Consider the following 21,138-nt stretch of genomic DNA (forward strand, 5'->3'; position numbering starts at 1 on the left):
AGGTAGGAGCCGCTACGCAACTCGAAACGTTGAAATGACACTGTGCTGTGCGGGGCCACTGTGTTCTGCTGAGTTGTATTGTACACAGTTCCCCCCCACTCTCTCAAAACCAATGTACTAAGAGCCGGGGCAGAGTAAAATCTTCATAGACTGTGCTTGTGTTTTTGTGTTTTGTTGTTACACTTTACAGTCTTGATTCTGTTATATTCTTGTGAATGACTTCCATCTCGACTTTTGTTGACCTCTTATGCAAAAAAGCTAAATAGGAATGATACTGGATACGGACTTAACAGGAACGCAGAATTACAAACACTACTCTTTTGCACCGGGCGACATGTTTCTTCATCACCACTTCATTACTCCCACATTCACTGTTCTAGTACTTAAATACCGAATGTGTATTAATCCACAGCTGAAAATAGTCACCAGCAGATGTACTGTTCAGTTTTTAGGGGAGCTGCTAAACCTTTTGTAAGAAGGACACTACGTATATTCATGTGTCAGATGAGGTAAGGAGGCGTTGACGCACAGATTACTGATTGATCTTTTGATTGGATTTTTTTTATAGAATCTTTTAACGTGGTCATATTAAATTATTATACTATTATAGGCCTACATACCATGTTTTTTGGTCATGATTGTGGCCTCGGTGGACGTCTAAGGGCCTTAATAAAACAGTGAGTCAGAATGTGTCTCACTTATGCATATAAGTTCAACTCTGACATGAGTAACTGTTGCCTTCACCTGCCTCTTCACACCCCTCCCTCTTTCTCCATTCAGCTGCTTCTACAGCCATGTGTATGTTTTTTTCCCCCTCCATTTCACACCTCTCTCACACTGCATATTCATTTCTCACTACTACTGCCTCTCCACCCCCCCTCCACCTATCCGCCCAACCTCAAACCCCTTGACGTGGGAATTCAATTTGTACTGTATGTTTCATTTCTACTCAGATTTAGATTTATTTCATGTTGGCTGCTTTTAATTAACTCTCTGGATATGCGACGAGAGGAGGGTTGGGGGAGAAAGGAGAGAGAGAGAGAGAGACAGAGAGATAGATAAAAACTCCTCACATCCGCCAATGAGTTACACCGGCAATCATTTACCACTTAGACAGTAGTGCAGAAGCCCCCTGTTCGTTGCCCTGGCAACCGGTGCCTTGGTGATTGATTCCTTGCCAGTGTGGCATCGCTGTGGGGAATAGAGCGCGTGAGCTTAGCGTGCTCACTACATCTTTCTAATTAAAATGGGATTACAGAGTCATCGCCGTTGTATGTTCAAACAAATGCAAGGCTGTGAAGGAAATCAATTTTGGTAAATGTCAGGGCTGTTAAATACAACTATGGATAAACAAATGTAAGTGAGCTCAAACGCACTGATATGCACACCCCATGCGTCACCATACATGAAGACGCGCCTCCGTGCGATTTGCATGTCGTCGCCGCGCGGGTCCACATCGGCGACGGTCGCAGCCCTTCCGTCCAGGAGCTTCGGCTTGATTGACAGCGCATGAATCATGTTATGCAGCACAAATCACCAGACACAACAATTAGTCTGTTTGTTGCTGTCTGCTAATCAGAAAATATTCTTCAAATTGGAGCTTAATGTACATCTTAAATGAACAACGGTTCCTTAATGTAATTGGATTAGGCAAGTCAATCATATCTGTGCAGTTTGTGCTGTTTGTGTTTTTAGACTAGTGTGTGTACCGAGGGGCTGGATATTCTCCCCATGCACCGAGCTGAGATTTGATTACTTCACATTTTACAGCAGCTGCTTACACTCGTGTCATGGGGGATGCTGTGGCACACTGATATTAAATTTCAAAACATACATATATGCCAATGAGAAATAGTAGAATGCAGGGGGCAGTAAATGGAGTAGCAAAGGAAGTGGAATAACAGTGTCTCACAGTGCAGTAGGATTTTACAAATGGTGCTACATATTACACAACTACTTTGTCTATTTCAATTATATGTACAGTATGCTAATTTGAGCATTTTGGTTCATTTAGTGCACATTTCACTTTGCTTTATAACCACCAGAATTTGCTACATGGTGTTCTTTATAGCAGCCTGCAGATATTGTATTGTTCAAGGCCAAAACTGCAACTTTTTCTTTCTTTTTTTTAAGTGCCATTCTTCAGGATAATTGCGTACTTGAGAATAACATCCCTAAGCCTGTCATTCATGATATTTAGTGTCCTCTCGAAACCAAGGACAACCCCAGAGTCGCCCTAGAATTCCTCAACGGAAAAGAGCAAAAAAAAAAAGTTTGAGCGCATGCAAGTCGATGAATGAGCAGAACGAGAGTGTGGCAGACAGTAAGAAAGAAAGGAGGAAAGACAGAAAGAAAGAAAAACGAGGTCTTGCACTCGGTTTTCAGATTTCAATCACTACAATGCAGTTAGCAAGGTGTAACATAGTGCCTTGGGCCTGTTCCCAAGCGGAGCTCTTTGGCACAGGCTGTGTGGGATGTGTCATTACAGCAAAGGTAATAATAGACCAGGGAATTTATAATGTGACACTTTTTACGTGCCTATGAAAGAGTGCCTGAAAGCCTGCGAGTGTTGGGAGGAGGGAAAAAAGGGTAAAAAAAAAAAATCATGTTTGGTTGTAAACAACGGAAAGCCTATTATTGGCTGATATGTCATGTGGCTGACACATATATTAAACCTTTCATGAAGGACCTCTACCTCTGGAATGGAACACACTTCAGTTTCACCCAACTAGAAAATATGAAACAGGTTTACCTGCAGACCGGGGTGTTGCACCATGAGACCCATGTACCTTTACTCTGTCATTGCATGAAGCAGAGACTTCTTTACAGGGCTCCCTTCTGTAACAAACTACTCTCTGTAATGAAAGTGCAGTTCCAGCCTCATGAAGCCGTGCGCTCAGATTAGGCATAAATCACATTCCTTCATGTGTCGCCCTTTCAATCTTGGCTCAGATTGGCTTCCTGGCTTTTGTGTGTTCAGCTTTTGTATGTTTTTTTTCCCTTTCTCTTGAAAGGGAAATATGAGAACATGAAGTGGCATGAAGTTTTTCATTGCCGGTTAAATTGTATAAATCGGAAATACGTCTGTTTGTGTGAATACCATGTCAGATTGATTCACTGGAGTTCATGGTTGTGACTGTGAACATATCAGAACACATCGTTGGGACTTTTTCATGCAAATCAGCAGGAATTAATTGAAATGTAACTGTCTTTTACGTTATTATTGCCATTTTCAGGTAATTTCTTTATACCGTTGACGTAGTTTTCAAGTGGTTGTACAGTATTAGGTGTCATCGATCACCCAAATATTTTGCCCAATACTTGCTCTTCAACAGTTGTGCTTTTTGTTTAGCACCAGTTTAAATATGTTCAGTATATGTAAAACCTTCAAGGGATAGTTCAACATTTTGGCAAATTGGCCCATTGCCATAATCCCTATAGTTTTAGGAGAAGGTTTGATATGGAGTCGTTTTCAAGGCAAATTCATGCAAAACCGTTGATGCGTGTTCCCACCTGGTCAGTTTTTCGGCAAGCAGTCTCTGCAATAGCCTCGAAAACAACTCTGTCTTGTAATGTTCTGTTATTATCTCATAGTGTGGTGAATGTGCAGGTCACAACTTGTCCACAGGAGCGTTTTGGAGTTGGAGTTGTGTATTTGATGAGTTTGATGAAGGAAACCAAGAAAATCCCATTAGCCTCCGTAGCGTAGCTCTGAGCAGCTCGCGGCTCTGCTCCGCCGTTCTAAAAATAGCTTGCACCGACAAATAAAGGTAACAAACTTACTGCTATGACAATAGGGATTATGGCAGTGGGCCAGTTTGCCAAAATGTTGAACTATCCCTTTAAAACACCATGCTAATATAGCGACCATAACAAATCATCGCACCTAACTAAACATCAGCAACATTATGAGCGTATTAGCATGTTGATGTTAGCATAAAAGCAGCATGGCGGGGCCGTAGACTCCAATAAAAGACGCAGTAACGCCCTTCACACCAAACTCTCTGAGCTGTCTAGTTGTGATCAACACCACCACTTTGACTTTTAAAAAGAAGTAAAAGTGTTTGCACGTTCTTTGTAGTCATGTTCTTCTGTTTACACAACTCTCAGGCAGGATAACAGCAAAGGGAGCCTGAATTCTCCACGTGGCTTAACTGGCTGAATGAGGCTGACGGTTGTACTGTTTGTTTTTTTTGTTTTTTTTTTCTCCTTCCTTTTCGGGGCGTGTGTTAAAAATCACACATACGTGTGCGTGAAACGGCGTCGGGTTCGCTCTCCTCTTGAGCGGAGAAGAAAACCATCTGGGATTGTGTTTGTGTTAAGCAAAGTGCAACGGTTTTCCTCTCTCTCATTCACACAGGCGCCTGGCATCATGTAGGGACTGATATGGAATCTAAATCTGGACCGTGGTCGATAGAAAGAGGCAGGTCACACTGTTTGGCATGTGACTCTCACAAACCCCAGTGCGGGCAAGGGTGCTAATAGATAATTGGCTGCTTAATAAGGGATGACGTGTTGTATGATGTTGAACTCGCTGAAAGAGATTTTTTTTTTTTTAATTGAAAACACAACCTCCACCTTTTTTATATTTCAGGTGGAGGCCTTGAACAAAATTCATTCATTTAGTTTCTTTTCCAATTCTTTCTTTCCTCCACAGTCAGCGTGACTAATAAAATGTTTCTTGTTTGTTGTATCTTTTTAAATCAGTTATATGATTTTCTTGTATAAACACAGCTTTTAATTACACTAAACCTGTTGAAACGTATTGTCTTCATTTAGATTACACTATACACATACAAATCTATTTAATACATGACAAATCAGGAAAAAGAAGCTTTTGTGCTGCTTCCTGTGAACTTCTTTCAGTGGACGGCAACAATTTGCGTGCAGAGCACTCGTGTCTCTCACTCCATCACACACACAAGACCTCTCACAGACACACACCCTCATCATAACCGTTCGCTGTGGACTCACACCCCCCCCCCCCAACCCTCCCCCCTCTCTCCCTTCGCCTCCCACTCATCCTACTGATTGGAGTTGTCAGGAGTCAGAGGGTCACAGCAGAGGATGTCAATAGGCCTCATTCACAGACACAGACACGCACACACACATACACGCTCGCGCAAACACACCCCTCGCACGCGGCGAAGCAATAAAGGAGAGAAGCGGACAAAATGACAGACAGACAGTAATACAGTCCTGTCTTAAGTGTGTATAAACACACCCCACAATCACCCCATCACGTCAACAGCTGTGCATCAGCTCGCTCTCCTACTCACCGTCAGCCGCGCACAGCGATGCCAGCGAAGAGCATTCAATTTATATTCATTATTCACCAGTCAACTGCCTTGATTTCAGAGATTGGATATGCCCTCTACCACCTACTGGCTCCTCCCCCCACTTTCCTGGCTCCCATGGGAAGGCTCAATGTCTCCCCTCAGCTCCTAGAGTGGATAGCTGTATGTATGTGCTGTGTGGCTGTGTGCCTTTTTATGTATGTTAAATGGTGCGGGGTGTGTGGCATTAAGAAGGCTTTTGGGGATGTGAGTATGGATGATTTGATGAGGACTTAAAAGAGAGAAAAAAAAAAAAGAAGAAAAGAGGCAGGAAGGGAAAAACTCTTTCAGAAAGTGTTTTGATTACACAACATTTGAGACTGACTCTCACTAGCAAATTAGTGCGTTACAGGTGTTTGGGAGCACTATTGGATATGGAAAGAAAAAGTTTTCAAAGCCTTTTATGGCTCCAAAGGAAGCTGAGTCAGCTACAGTCGGGGCTGAGGAAGTTTAAAAATGAAGAAAAAAAAAAAATCTGGGGGTGTGAAGTTAGAAAGAAGTGAACTGTAGATCTCTCTATAGCCCACTCCTCGACTCTGGGTGAGGTCAGCGTCTTCAGGCTGCATTAGCAGGTAGCAGTAGCCTGGGTATACCCATGCTGCCTTACGTGCGATTTTATTAGCTCTGCAAGTCAGCCTGGAAACCATGGATCCAATTTTTCCCCTCAACGAGGGAGCCAATCACAGAACGGAGTAGGGGGCAGCAAGACGATGACAACACCGAAGCGATAGCTTGTCGATCCAACATGGCGGCAGACACTTTACCTTTCGATGCCGCGTTAGAAAGTGTTTTAAGTAGTTTAGACCGCAAGTTTATTTTGAAAAAAGAGCAACGTTTAGCGTTTTTTTCCTCATCGGATTTCTGTCGTTCTATACTATACGTCACCGGGTGTGATTGATACGATTGGGTAAAAGCTACATACAGACACATTTGATAGACATTCGTAATGCCCAATAAACAGTTCTGGGCTTTCGTAAACCACGCCTCAAATACGAAAAAAAGAACGAGTGGTTCCCAGACCGAAACTCAATCTACATTGAGATGAGGTCTGGTGTTAGCCAGGCTAACTGTGCGTTCACACCAAAAGCTTCCAAAGCGTCAAACCGCAGGAAGTTGATTCATTTTCAATGAGAGCCCGGCGACCTGAGCGACCAAAGCGTCAACTACCGTCAGCCGCGCTTCCAAATCGTCCAAAGCATCACCAGATGAGATGGTTAGTCTCGGTTAAAGCAGAAGTAAGTGATATATTTGTGTTAATATAAGTCTTAAATAGTTGTATCTTCCGACAGCAATCACTTACATAGAGTGTTTGGTCTGAAACACGGGTCTGTCAGTCACTCTGCTCTGCTCTGAGCCGAGGAGAAAACATTTATCGTATCCTACAGTTTTTATCCAATGAGGAGAGAGAATGGCATGCAGGGCTGTGTGTGCAGCCAAGGGACGCCGTGAATGTGGTGACGTAGGGACGAGGACTGTTATGGTGCGTTCAAGGCAACTCGTAACTCGTGTTTTTTCCAACCTGTGAAGTCGTACCAGTTTGATCTGGTACGAGTTCACGGGTCGGAAGTTACGAGTGGCCGTTATAGTGACTTTCACCGGTAAAACAGGTCGGAAAAACACGAGTGGGTTGCCTGGAACGCTACAAAGTCGTAAGTTGTGACTTGAAGCTGTAATTTACGGTTTCAAAAGCCTGCCTGGAACGCAGCATTAGCCAAAACGACCGGATCGCTGACTTCTGCTTTAACTTTATGGTAATTAGCTATGACGTGGTTCGGCGGCAACCTGTCAGAATAGAGACATCCTTCAGCTCCCTTTTTTCTTTTTCTTTTTCGTCCCTCGGCTTCCCAATGACCAGTGCAATTGAACTTTGACATCAGTCACGTGATGAACAACCAAAGCAGCTAAAAATATTTGCTGTTTTGGAAGCTGTCTTGTCTGAAGCGCATCCTCGAGCGTTTTTGGCGCTTTTGGTGTGAACGCACAGTAAGGTAGCAGCATAACACACCTGGATCTCACATGTGTCAACTTGTAGGGGCCACGTTTTGTCATGGAGGACTATGCTTCTGCTGAATCAGGAATGCCTTCCCAGGAATGCCTTCCTTCCTGTGAAAGTATTCACAAATACAGTGATCAAGCAAAAATTAAATACCTCTTATTGGCCCCGCCCCCTTGTTTCCCAACCCCCTTCATATGATTGGTGAAAAATAAATTCCATGGATATCATCAGAAATGTCAAAAAACATGGATGGAATCACCACCTTGTCTGTAAATGAATGGCCTCTGTGATCTGGCTCGTCCCTCCCGGCTCTGTTACACTTAGCTCCAGGTAACGGCTGAAACCACCAACAACGCGGCGTCTCAGTAACAACACGCTCATCACAAAGGATCAGAGGCAGCGGAGCCCAGCTGAGAAGCGAGAGAGAGAGAGAGAGACGTTCGCTCGACGAGACGGTCGGCCTCGGCTATCTTTATCTGGAACCATAAGCACAGACAACCACACGCACAAGCTCACAGGCGGTTTGCGCTCAAATTGTTTTGGGCACCTGTCATCCTCTATTATAATTAGCAAGTGGACGTCTAAATAATTGCCATCAGGCTGCGTCTGCTGTATCGGTGTTGGTAGCCAGGGCCCCCCCTCCGCCCCCCCAGTCCCTCGCCTTTAGTTCTAGTATTATTTAAAGGGCCGGCGCGCCTTCACAAAGCTGTGCCCTCAGCGAAGTCTTAAGCAGTGTCTTCAGTCAGCGACAGCATCTGGAGCGCTGAAAATAATTAACTGACACAAGAGGGTTTGGTGTTGGCTTGACTATTTGTTTTGTCCACACTTGTTCCAGACACGCACGCACGCACACACAAACATGCATTTGCACGCACATGCAGGCAGCTTTTGATCATAACTGTGACACTGCCAGGAGAGAAGGAGGTAACACGCTCATCCCAGTGGGGATTGAGGATGGTTGTAAAAGTAAATGAGGCAGATGGGTCTGTCTTCAAATGTAGTGTGAAAAAAAAACAGGAAAAAAAAGCTCCTTTGAGGAATAAAGATGGAATAGTTAAGCTGAAGCACTTTGTGTAATTTCAAAAGGGGACTGTACCATCAGTATTTTTATTTTTTTTTTACAATCCTACAGTTTCAGGTCCACGGATCTATAAAGTGTGGCCCCTGAGGTTCTGCATCACTCATGTGGGAAGTGATGGTATAAGTAAAAAAATATCCACTTCTGCATGTCTTAGGTTTGGAGACTTGTCTGCAGGGCAGAATGCAGGTGCAGTGCCATCATCCTCTCTTTACGTGTGTTTTGTAAGTGTGTGTCAGAACCAAGCCTGCTGCTATAAAGAGCGACGCTCCGGGGCCAGGGAGAGCTATCCCGGAGTGTATCGCCAGCCGTAGCGTGACAACTTGACTCACACTTGTCGTTCTCCCCTCTCTCCCTCTTTCCCCCCGATTAGACTGATGCAGGGTGGAGATGTATGTCAGGACTGTTCGCAGGCATGCACACGCACACATACTGTGTGTGTATATATATACAGTATACAGCTGTGGAAAAATGTTATTAATAAATCAGCCTTATCTCTACATGCATGGCAGCCATCGATTCCAATGTCTATTGAACTCCAACACAAGCACACCTCACTCTACTTAGCTGATCACCTGAACCAAATCATAATGAGGAAGAAAGATTATAAATAAATAAAAAAAACACTGCTGCGATTAAAAAACTCTTCCTAAGTTAAAAAAGTAGTGTTGTGTTGTTTTAAATGAATATGAACTTGTTTTCTTTGCATTATACAAGGTCTGAAAACACCAGAATTTTTTTTTGTTATTTTGACCTGTTGCCATTTTCTGCAAATAAATGCTCTAAATGACAATATATGTATTTCCAATTTGGGAGGAATTTTGTCAGTAGGTTATAGATTGAATCAAAAGTGTTCATTTTACTCAAACAAATACAAATACCTTTACCTGAATAGTAAAACCAGAGGAACTGATCATTTTTGAAGTGATCTCTTAATTTTTTTCCAGAGCTGTATATAGTATATATGCAGCATGATCACAAAGAGCTGTTGCCTGTGAGAAGACTGCAGGTCAACAGACTCGTCTCCACCAACCCCCCCCCCCCCCCCCTCCTCCTCTGGGGGCCCTAGAGCTGGTGGATGTCAGTGATGATGCTCAGCAGCGCCCTCACTCTGCTGACAGCGGCGCTGCTCAGATGAGCCAGTCAATGACGTTCAGTTTAGTCCAACAGCAGCTGCTGCCTCTCCAAACCAGCCACTTTCCAGAAAAACATCTCCCGGGCTTCTTAATGCCCCCCCCACCCCACCCCCACCCCTACCCCTACCCCCCAGTAAACACACACACACACAAAAAAAAAACACACACACACACACACACTACCACACAGACACATGCACCCTCTCTCTTTCCCTCCCCTCCCCTCCCCCCTCCGTGTGTTCTACAGGCTACCTCTGTCACATTCATAGGCTCCCTTTGTTGTTATCTCACCGCACAGTTTGTGTGTATGCGTGTGTCAGCATGTCTGCCCGCGTGTGCCCGCGCATGTTTGTCCCCCTCTCTCGCCTTTTAGTTCCCTAATTTGTCTGACATGTCCTGAAAAGCCCCCATTTGGAGAGACATTAGCATAGCAGCGCTCAGAGTGCAGTTGTGTCTACAGAAATCACTTCCTGTACAGACACGGATAGCTCTGTCCCCTGAGAGCGCTCAACACAACAGCCAAAACGTCACTACCTACAGTATCAGGATGCTGGCAAAAGTAATACGATCACAAACAGAGCACAGTCACAGTCTTTAGGCCTTCAGGTCAGATGTGGTTTAGATCAAAACTGTGAGGAAAAAGAAGAAAAAAACAGCATAGCATGAAGAGAACTGCCTTAAATCTGTGTCTTAACTGGCATTATAGTGTTAGGATAGATGCAGCTCAGCCAGCTTTTAGCCCAGCCTTTTTTTTTCCAGAGTGGTCTAGTTTCCTCGGTGCCTGCTCAGCAAGCGCTCTCCATGGTGCTGACTTAGACGGGGCAAGCTGGCGCTGTCCATGGTGCTATCATCACTGGTCCTATTTCAGTTGGTCCTCGCCGAGCTACAGCTGACTGTATCCGCTTTTTTGCCGGCCTCCCCTATTTTCCTTTGTGCTTCCTCATCTGTTTCTAGCAGAAGTCATGTCATCCGCAGTGCTAACGCTGCTGGTTTGCGCCCGCGATGCAGTTTTGAGCTGCCCAGTAACCACTTAGTGCAGGCAGAGCCAATGTCTGCCACAGATTATAAGCTGCTAACTGCCACTCCGGATCCATTTTCTGAATCCTCGGGAGCGACCTTTTTTTTTTTTTTAAATACTCGGCTCATATCCTGCCAGTTAAATGTGTATCAGGAATCTGGGGTGTAGTTTCGTAGCAGGCACGTTGGCATTTTCCTGAGGTGCGATGAGGATTTTCCCTGTTTAGTATTTTTTTGGTGACTCACCGCGTGCTGCAGTGAGGGGAGTGTCAGTGGCAATTTGGCGGCGCTGCAATTTTGGTCGAGCACGTTTTGTGCCGTCTGCTTCCTGTCTGTACCAGCAGGGTGCCATGGTGAACCCACGTTCTGCACTTTGTGTTCTTATGTTATGTCATTGGATGACACACAATTTAAAGCTTTTCCCTCCCACACACACAAACTTGTTCATTTCATATTTTGACTTTCATTATCAATCTCTAACCAGGTGACATTTCTAATATCTAATCTTACAGGAAAAAAATGGCTGCAATATTAGTAAAATGCCAGGAAGGTAGAGTTAAGATTACGATCAGATTTTTCCATTCCCATCGATGAAATATCCTTTAGTGTTGCTCACCATCACCTTATGAATGTATGGGATGTACAAGGTCTTCCACTGGTTACTACACCAAGTAAATGTCTGACATTTTCGGTCATATTAATGCTTTATTTCTAACTTTTTACAAAAGACACGGGCTTAGAGAAAACTTTGTTTATTACCTAGACCTAGAACAACTGCTGCAGCATTTTGCACACATTCTTATGCCAGGATCAGACTATACGATTTCTTTTTTGGCCTTCATGATGGTCACCATGTCAGATTAAACACTCACAGTAGCATAAATTCTTGGTTGGGAGACTGGTAACACTACAAGTATGACCCCGACCAATCATCGTCCATGACCTTGTGCGAGTTCAAAGGTCATCTGGAAGGTGTAACAACAAACTGTCAATCATGGCTACCGTAGCTAGCGGTCTTTTGCTCAGACACAAAACAGAGAAAAAAAAACGATGGTGGAGCCGTTCTTGGGTCTGGTGACCCAAGAACGTGAGGTTGAGGCATGTTAACAAATATGAAAACCATTAACTTACATTGAATACATGAAGCGAGCTAACATACCTTCAGTGTGTGTACACAATGCGTCAGAGCGCTCTGTCATCCTATTGGTCAACATCAAGGTTCATGTCGTACGAGATTCAAACTAGCTAGACTTTCCGACATTCATAATCCAACGGCCCAACGCTGGAAATTTGTCGGCCACAAAAATCGTGTGAAATTTGTGTAGTCCGATCCTGGCTTGTGTCATCCATGGTGGGATGGTTCCATTTGTGCAGTTCAGTGTTATTTTTGTCATGGAAGTTGTTTAGATGTTGCTGCTTTAAGTAGTACAAACAAATTAGCTTTGTACATAAGGGTACTGTGAAGCTGGATTCACTTAGATCTAATTTAATGAGGTTCCATCTAATGATATGAGGGCATCTCTAAAAATAGCTAACTTGCATGGACTTGATAGCCATAACTCCAGACAGGAATTAAAGACCAGATATGGGGATGTTTAGCAGAAGACTTCTATTTTTCTATTTCATACCTCATATCTAATTACATCAGTGTGTGCACTTTTCTTAAGCGGCATTCCAGTATAACTCTCTGTCAACACGCTGCTGCTCAACTTAAATTAGTTGCTTATTTAAGAAGCATCTTGTCTTGGAAATGCTGGCATGACAGCTCTCTACATAAATTGCACTCCCACACCTCTGTCTCCCACATACAAACGCTTCAACATGTCCCTCAGTTCACATTGGAGTGACCAGGGAGCCTTTTTCTGAGCCAATGCATCTCAGCACTCAACAAATGAATTGGCATGTGAAGGCAGAGGAGCTTCAGTGTGTAAGAGAGCGCGGGGATTGGCGTTCTGGCAGGTTACAAACCTTGGCAAGTGCTGATGTTAATTAAAGGCTCTGTTCAGCACTTTCCAAATTAGATGTGAAATGTTAAGCAGGAGGGGTTTGCCATTAACGTGGCGCCGGGCGAGACCCCTGACCCCGGCTGAGGGGCGACGCGTCCTTGAGACATAATTGTGCTCACCTTGAGTGCCGGTACGACGAGGAGGAGCAAAGGGAGAGTCAAGAGAGGAGCAGGGTGGAAAAGTGTTCAGCGCTTCCTTTTTTTACTATAGAATGAGCTACTAGTGCATTCTCCTTCTTCTTCCATTAAGCTGTTGAGAGGTTGAAACGATTTGCCTCTCACCCTCTCTCACCCTTGTTCTTGTGTTTTGATAGCCACGGGAGGAACGTATTGGATTGCAGCCGTTTCGAGGGATACACCAAATCAGCCCATTTTCACTTATCAAATGTTGGAAGTCTGATTTGAGCAGCTGCCAGCTTTCTGTCTCTTATGTTGTCTGAAATAGATTTTTTTTTCCCTTTCCCGGCTCCTGAAGCTAACACAGTTTGGCACCGTACCAAGAAGATCCAAGATAAAGATATTTTATGAGATGGTGCAGACGAGTACTCTCCAGTGTGCAGCCCCAGTTATGTCGAGAGCTCGCTTTCGTCTGTGCGTACATGTCCATCACGCATTTACTCCATTTCCTGCGTTTCCTTGTATTTGTGTCACATGACTATTTGAGAGCAGATTCAAACATAAGTCGATTTGAGTTTTTTTTTTTTTAAATGCGACTCCCGTAGAAAAAAAATCTCTGTTTTTGATCCTAACGTCGACATTTAAGCGAACCAAAAAAATGATAAACATGTCAAAATGCTCATGTCAGCGATGCATGCTGGGAATGAATAACCTGTCGTTACCAGACCCTGACTGTTCCTACGGCTGCACGACCACCTACTGAGCCGCCTTCCCTTCCGCAGACGGTGATCATCACTCGCAAAACCATCAAAAAGGAGCATGTTGATTTGTACATGAGAGTCGCATGCTTCCTGCTATTACAGTATGTTGCAAGATGACAGAATTACCCCGGAAGGGGACCAAGTCATGAGCAGAGGAGACACAGAAGTAGGTCAGCTCCTAGGCGTTTGTTACATCATACATATTCATAAACAGCACCCAGTTGTTGCAGAGTGAACTCACACCACGCAGACTGTTTATTCTGCTCATTGGGTCCCCTTCTCCGTTTAAATGTTAAATAGTAATTACGCATCATCATGGTAATATGAGCAGTTGACTGTGACTGCCGCATTTACATGCATTTTACTGCTTTTGCATACTATTATTACAGACATATTAATACCTCAGCACCTTTATGAGTTTGTTCAGATTCTAGGTTTAAAACATCTCCAATCCCACATGTAGTTGAAACATTTAAAAAAAGAAAGAAAAAAAAGAAGTGGGGACCTGTCACACAGCTGGGCCGGCTCCACACAAAGGTCAAAGTGTTATGCGCCAGACTGTTTCTTTCTGCCAGGAGCAGTGACTCAGCTGGTTGCCTGGCAACTTCAAGGTGACAAAAAAGACTCCGGTTAAGTCACTGCTCCGGGCCAAGACATTGTCCAGCACATGACACCCTCAGATTTGGTGTGGATAAAACATGGTGAGTGTTAAACGGTGACCTTCAGAAGTTTTGGTTTGGGGGACTTGGTACTTCCAGACAAACTCAAGACCACAGAACTCCTGAATAAATGACTCATTGAATACAAAAAATAAACATCTTCATCAGGTGATGGTTAAGTTCTTGAAGTGAGGGTTATTTTAGAGTTTTTAGGTAGAATTTCTAACCAATATTTGCACAAACACCCTCGGACACAGCCAGGCTAGCTTGCTAGTTGCTAGCTTGCCGTTTTTAGCCTAAGCTAAGCTAACGGACTGATTTCCTTTTAGTCTCTAAAACTTTGCAACCATATTAGATGTATAATGTGATTCTAGCTGGGATTATAGTTGACAGTTATTCCCAGTACCGATCAAGGTGTCTTACTTTTTTGATAAATCATAGTGATACATCAGTCATAGATGCCTGTTACAGTTTTTCTAGAATCTGACGTCTTTAAAAACTTTTTTTAACAGTGTATTTGATGCTATTTTCAAATATTGAAAGAAGAGAAAAGGGCCAACTTCAGAGATTTGTAAAGATGAAAACATTCTTCTTATTGACAAATTGCTGTAAATGTTAAATTGATTCATTCCCTGTCAGTTTACTAATTGACTAATTGTTCTGGTACTAATTCTATCTCTCACGCATCATGTTTACATATGTAACCCGGGTGATTGACCTTGTCATCTGCAACTGGTGCAAGAGGATTATAGTTAGACGCCTATGTGTAGCAGATAATGCACATTTGACATTGCAGTTACAATATTTGACCGTATTCTTATGATTATATCATTAATTGTGGTCACCGATGCTCACCATTAGCAGCAGCAGCAGCGTCATTTAATATAAAAGCAGTTAAGCAGTGAATGGACCCATTCTTAATTTTCATTGCGTCCTAAGTCGTGGTGCCGAGCTTGTCCTTCAACCAGCGTGGATAAAAAAGAGAGTTGCAGGAGAGTGTGGGAGAATGAATACAAACTGAGTCAGTCACAGGGCTATGAATTGCACTGATAGTTCAAAACATGATGCTATTTCTGCCAGCTACTGTTATTCACTCACCTCTAATACAATCAGACACTCCAACACAACGATTATGCAGGGGGCGAGATTGACCTCCTCTCAACTCCCAGCAGCCTGTGCTACAGTTTCAGAATCATTTATGAGATTTGGACGGCTCAAAAGAGAAACATAAGGAAATTGAATAATTTGTTAGATTGTCTATTCAGAGCATTTGAAAGAATGTTCAATGTAAGATAGAAATGAAAATCAATCTTCTATCACGTAATTTATCTTTTATTACATTTCTTCAGTGTATATTTTTGATACACTTAGAAAAGAGGAGTCATTTGCTCCTCAGGGTGTTGGTGTTCAGTGCCAGCAGGTGGCTGTTAACGCCAAAGCCAGCCCTGTTGTTGACGGTATCTGAGAGGCCTCTCGTTCATTGTTACAGCCTGCCATAAACATTTCATTACAAGAATCCTCAACCTATATTTTATCTCTTCCCACTCCCCCCTCCGCTCTCTGCAGGCAGAACAAGTTCATCAGCTCAGGAGTGAAATCTGAGGGAAACGGAGAGGAATGCTGGAGAGAGGGAGGCGAGAGTGACAGGAAGACTCTGAGGAGCTCATGCTGAAAATGTTGAAGGAGAGGAGAATGTAAAAAGTCAAAATGCAAAAAGAAAAGGAGGGGATGATAGATGGCGATGAAGAAAGGGTGGGGGGTTTATGAAGGAAAAGTGAAGAGTGGAAGCTTGACTGAGCTGCCAGTCTTTATTTTAAAGCGCAGCCTTTTTTGCAGACAACAAAGCAAACTCCTACACGTGCCTGTTAGTCGACGTAATCTCGCCAAAGGTGCCTGTGCGAGTGCGAGGTTCAAGGGTGGCCTCGCTGCGTTGCCTTTTTGTTTTGTTGAGGAACGGCCACGACGCGCAAACCAACAACCAACAACCAACCGACCGACTCCCCGGTTTCTTTTCTTAGAGCTGCAGAGAAATTGCCTCGCCTATTGATCCGTTCGCATGTAAACAGAGCATCTCCGGTCTCCGGCTCAAGGTGCGTATGCACAGGAGATTTCCGACAGAAGATGGCATACACTATATACTGTATTCCTCCTTCTATTTTTGTACGCGGCCTCTCTGATTTAATCTCTTGGTAGCGTCTAGTGCTAAAAATGAAGTACAGTACACTTCTTGAGGAGGGAAGTGTGGCCCACCGGTCACTTTTTTACATTAGTGTGAAATCATGTCTTCTACATTTTCCATATGAACCACCCACCCCTAAAAAAATAAAAAATGCAAAAACGAAAGTCTTTTTTTTCCTATAACAAAAGCCATATTCATCCTTTGCATAAACAATTGTTAGGATCTGATTATTGAAGTGAGCCATTATGCTAATTAGGTTTAATTTGCACACTAACAAAAGATGTAGAATGAGCACACAGAAAAAAAACAGGCTTGTCCGGTTAATTTGTGCTCGCTGTGATTGTAAAGCCGTGACATCCATTGACCGTAGGACCCATAATTTAATCCTCGCAGTCATTAGACCATAAGCACGAGGTCTTTTTGGTACATTGTACATCGGCCTCAGGTTATGTCGGCCTGACTGGTGCAGAGACCATTTGAGAGGCTTTACTCGCCCTGTGTTCCCTGCTCTGGGTACTTCAGTACGCCTGGCTGGCTGCTCTCCTCTCGCCTCAGCCCCCACTCCCTCCCTCCCTCCCTCCCTGCTTCCCCCACCATCACCACTCTCTCCATATATGACTGGGCTGCTGCAAGGGGTCAAATGTCACCCACTTGGGATTCTGCGTCTCCTTTTGTCATTGCTGAGCCCGATGATTGGTGTGTCTGTGTGAGAGAGAGAGAGGGAGAGAGAAATAGGGCAAGAGAAGGAGTATGAGAGTATGCAAGAGAGGGCTGGTAAGAACATCCTTGTGTGTATGACTGGGATTTTCTGAAGGAGTTTGAGGGGATCGGGGGGTGGGTTAGGGACAGATCTCTCCCCCTTCTTGGTGCTATATAAAAATAGCCCTTACCGCATGGAAAATCACAGCTTGCCTCTTGGACGCACCACATCTGTACGAGGTTCGGCAAGAAATAGGTGCTGGGGGAATAGTGTGGGGAGGGTATCTTTATGGGCAACCAGCTGAGACCACATGCAAGGAACATGCTAATTGGTATTCAGGCCAGGGCTGTGACAGCTTCCCACACAGTCCTTACCGCATGCACATTCTCCTCCGTTGCCACGGCGCCAGGCCCCGGCGAGAGTTTCCTCGACGACGGAGACAAACCTGTCCACTTCCAGAAACCCCACTAAATCCCCAGGTCCATCGGCAGGAGACAATTAAACCTGACTGTTCTCTGCATCTATTTTCTGCTCTCATCCTTCTGTTCTCCAGGTTTCCACTCTCTCTTTTTTCTTTTCTGTTGTTGGTGTTTTTTTAATTCTGCAGAGAGACACTGTGGTCGACATGGTTCACTTCAGCAATGATTCTGCTGTGCTTCTACTGTGGTGTCAGCCACTTTTGAAATGCGATCCACAACAGATAATCAATAACTTAATGGGATGTCGCTCTTAATAAGAATGGACATGTGTTTTGCACATTTTAGATATAGCTCAGAAACTGCATATTGACTGTGTCATTGATCTCTCACCCCATTGATGTGACAAATATTTGACTTGTTGGCACTGCAACTTTAGATTTTGTTGGATACATTTGTGTCTTTACATGAAACACAACACTGCTTTTTCACTTTTTAGTCATAGAGGGTACAGGCTGAATGGAAAGTGAAACAAAAATGTAATATTTCTAAGTTTGTTTAAATAATCGATGACTCTGAGGCGTCGTTTAGCTCAGTTGGTCTTCACTGCAGCGGCCCCGGTCCGATTCCACCGATGGCCCTTTGCTGCATGTCATTCCCCCTCTCTCTGTCTCCCCATTTCCTGTCTCTCTACAACTGTCTTATCCATTAAAGGCCTAAAAGCCCAAAAATATACTTAAAAAAAAACAGATGAGTCTGTCCCATGCTTGTTATGATTACTTTGATAATGAATTGTTACTGCCAAAAAATAGTAACAACGCCAAATCCTCAAGTCACATCTGGAGGCTGCAAATTCAGTTTGACCAGTAACATAAGATTTTCAGTTTTCAATAACACGATGACAAAAATCCTGCAGGAGCATGGGCATGTTTTGCATAAAGGTCTTAAATCTGCATCAATCATTATTTTTATATCAATAGGCAAAAGAACAGAGTAACATGACAGTTGTTGGAAACCAAAATAGAGGAAAAAGAAGGGTGAATATTGTTACTACACTACAAAATGAAGTTATTGCTGTACTAAGAAGTCATCATCAAATGTTGAAATTACAACTGCATTGTACACTTCACAGTTACAGTCACACATTCCATTTTCTCTGTAGTTATTTCTACCTGTCATAATTATCAGAAGGAATTTTGAATCGTTGTAGCTCTCCGCCGCAGTCTGACATGTTGTCATACCAGGAACATACCAGTTTGACAAAGACAGACAAGCACATCATCGCTGTGGTCACCTCTGCTGCTCTCACACACTCCCTCCGACTCCTCTCCCAGTCTTGGTTAACACAGTTGTCGGTGCGAAGAGACTAATAAGCCTGTGGGTCTTTCAGCAGTTACCACACCTGGAAATAGCATTTTTTTTTTCTGTTTATATACAGTATGTAGCCTTGCTCCTCTCCCAGCACTAGATGTAACAGGCTATATTAAGAAGCTATACTGTTAGGCAACATACATCTGTTGAGATGCAACAACTCTGCATTGTTAAATTGTCTGACCTTTTGTTGTGTCTAGCTGCAAAGTGGGAGGCTACCAATCTGAAGAAGGTAGAGGAAGCCTATGATACAGTCAACATGGAGATAAGGTAAGAAGAAAAGAAAACAAATGTGTCATGTGTCTGTAGCTAAATCCTCAACATTTGTCACTTTTGTGTTGACTATGCATTTGCCTCTCACATTGCTGTTGTAAGCAGGGTGGCATGATATGTAACGGGGGGCCTTAAAATAGACTCCATCAGTGGTGAGGAAAGCTGCACAGTAATGAATTTGCACTGTGTGATACCTAAGGCTAATTTTAATGAAGAAAAACAAACGCTATTGGTTGCCTACTGTGCTCTAGTGGGTAGGTCTGTTAACTTAGTTTGAGCCGAGGACTCTCTGCACGGGCATGAATCATCCAAACTTTTTGGTGGCATTTACAAAAAAAAGAAGACAGACAGACATGGCATAAATAAATGTGGCAAACCCTGTAATGATTATTATTATTATAGACAAAATGACCATGATATAACAAATTAACCTCATACTTGTATTTTCATCCAGAAATATTTCACTCTTTAAAGGGATAGTTCAACATTTTGGCGAAATAGCCCATTGCCATAATCCCTATAGTCATACCCTTTATTTGTCGGTACAAACTATTTTTAGAATAGTGGAGCAGAGCCACGAGCTGCTCAGAGCTATGCTATGGAGGCTAATGGGATTTCTTGGTTTCCCTCATCAAACTCATCAAATACACAATCCAAAAACTCCAAAACGCTCTGGTGGACAAGTTGTGACTTGCACATTCACCACGCTATGAGATAGTAACGGAATGTTACGAGACAGAGTTGTTTTGGAGGTAAATTCATTCAAAACAGCTGGTAACCGACAAGGTAACAAACCTACTCCTAAAACTATAGGGATTATGGCAATTGGCCAATTTGTCAAAATGTTGAACTACTGTATCCCTTTAAATGTGCTATTAAGACATTTAGATGATTATGTAGCATCGTATTCAACCACACACTCACATACTCCAACATGCCTGTAACAGCTGAGAGGGAAAAACAAAAGGCCTGAGCGTGTCGGGATGAGACTTGCTGTTAGATGCTCTTTCTTCCCCTCAAATGTTTTCACAGAGCTCCGAGCCAGCCAGCAATAGCTGATAAGTAGCTACCGCGGCCCCAAGGCCCACAAACTGTTCATTACAGTACAGAGAGAGGAGGGCCAACCACAGAGATGGCAGTTACCAAAAGGTCAAGATCCCCCCCCCCCCAAACAAATGCCAGCATGAGCGGGGAAAGAGATCTGGCATGACTTCAGTTGCTCCATTTCTTCTCGTCCACCTTGCTCCGATGGCTCCTGGTCAAATTACTCACCATCATTTATGCGTGTTGGAGCACTAGATATGTATTTGCTTTCCCCCCCTTGTTCTCCTCAGGCCATGTCCTTTATCAGTATGTGGACAGTTATGTGCTACAGCCGTTGTGTTTTCATACCTTTTGGAACTGGGGAAACAAAAAAAAAAGAAAGTCCCTATCGTATTAGTCCATACCTTTTCATTCGTTTAGCGTTCTGTAAAGGGCAATTTCTGGGAAAATTGACTCAGTGCACGAGTGTTGTGACCCCTGCCCCACTGAGAATAACATGCACACTCCGTTACGCAACCTGCATTGGTTTTCTGACCCCGAATCACCCCCCTCTGCTACACTACCTTATCAACCTCAAGCGAAACAATCACCCTCCCTAAACATTTGTTAACCCCATTAGCAATTCTGGGTTATGAATATGATAATTAGGGCCAATGCACCGTTAGAGATAGGGCTCGGTTTCCTTATTTGCGATTAGCGAAGGAAAGCAGCCCTCACCAGCTAAGATAATTGGACACACTGCATAGAAATGGGCTTTAAAGGGCCACCTCATCAACATACTATCCAAGAAGTCAGTCACTGAGAGCAGAAAGGGAAAATAAAGCGACATTGTCAGCACAGTTAGGAGTCATCCAGAAGTTATTACAGCTGCTTGTCACACCCCATGCATTCAAAAACAGCTGTATTTTTCATGAGGAAAGGAGCATTCGTGTTGCTGTGCTACTACTACTACTACTAAAACCATTAAATAAAGTAAATTAAGGCTTAAATGAGCTGTCCACACCATGAACTTGTAACGATAAAGAGGCAAACATCCATAATGATGAATGA

General features: G+C 43.5%; 1 protein-coding gene across 1 annotated transcript in view; it reads left to right on the forward strand.

The window, feature by feature from the left end:
- Nucleotides 1-21,138, forward strand: part of LOC146969355 (glucosidase 2 subunit beta-like) — a 138,910-nt gene that overhangs the window by 70,350 nt on the left and 47,422 nt on the right. Inside the window, exon 11 of the mRNA XM_085806291.1 lies at nt 18,972-19,041. Coding sequence (XP_085662417.1) covers nt 18,972-19,041 — 70 coding nt within the window. The remainder of the gene's footprint in view (nt 1-18,971; nt 19,042-21,138) is intronic.

The sequence above is a fragment of the Trachurus japonicus genome, chromosome 18 (genome assembly GCF_045865225.1).
Source record: "Trachurus japonicus isolate A0001 chromosome 18, Traja_1.0".
NCBI classification, from domain to species: Eukaryota; Metazoa; Chordata; class Actinopteri; order Carangiformes; family Carangidae; genus Trachurus; species Trachurus japonicus.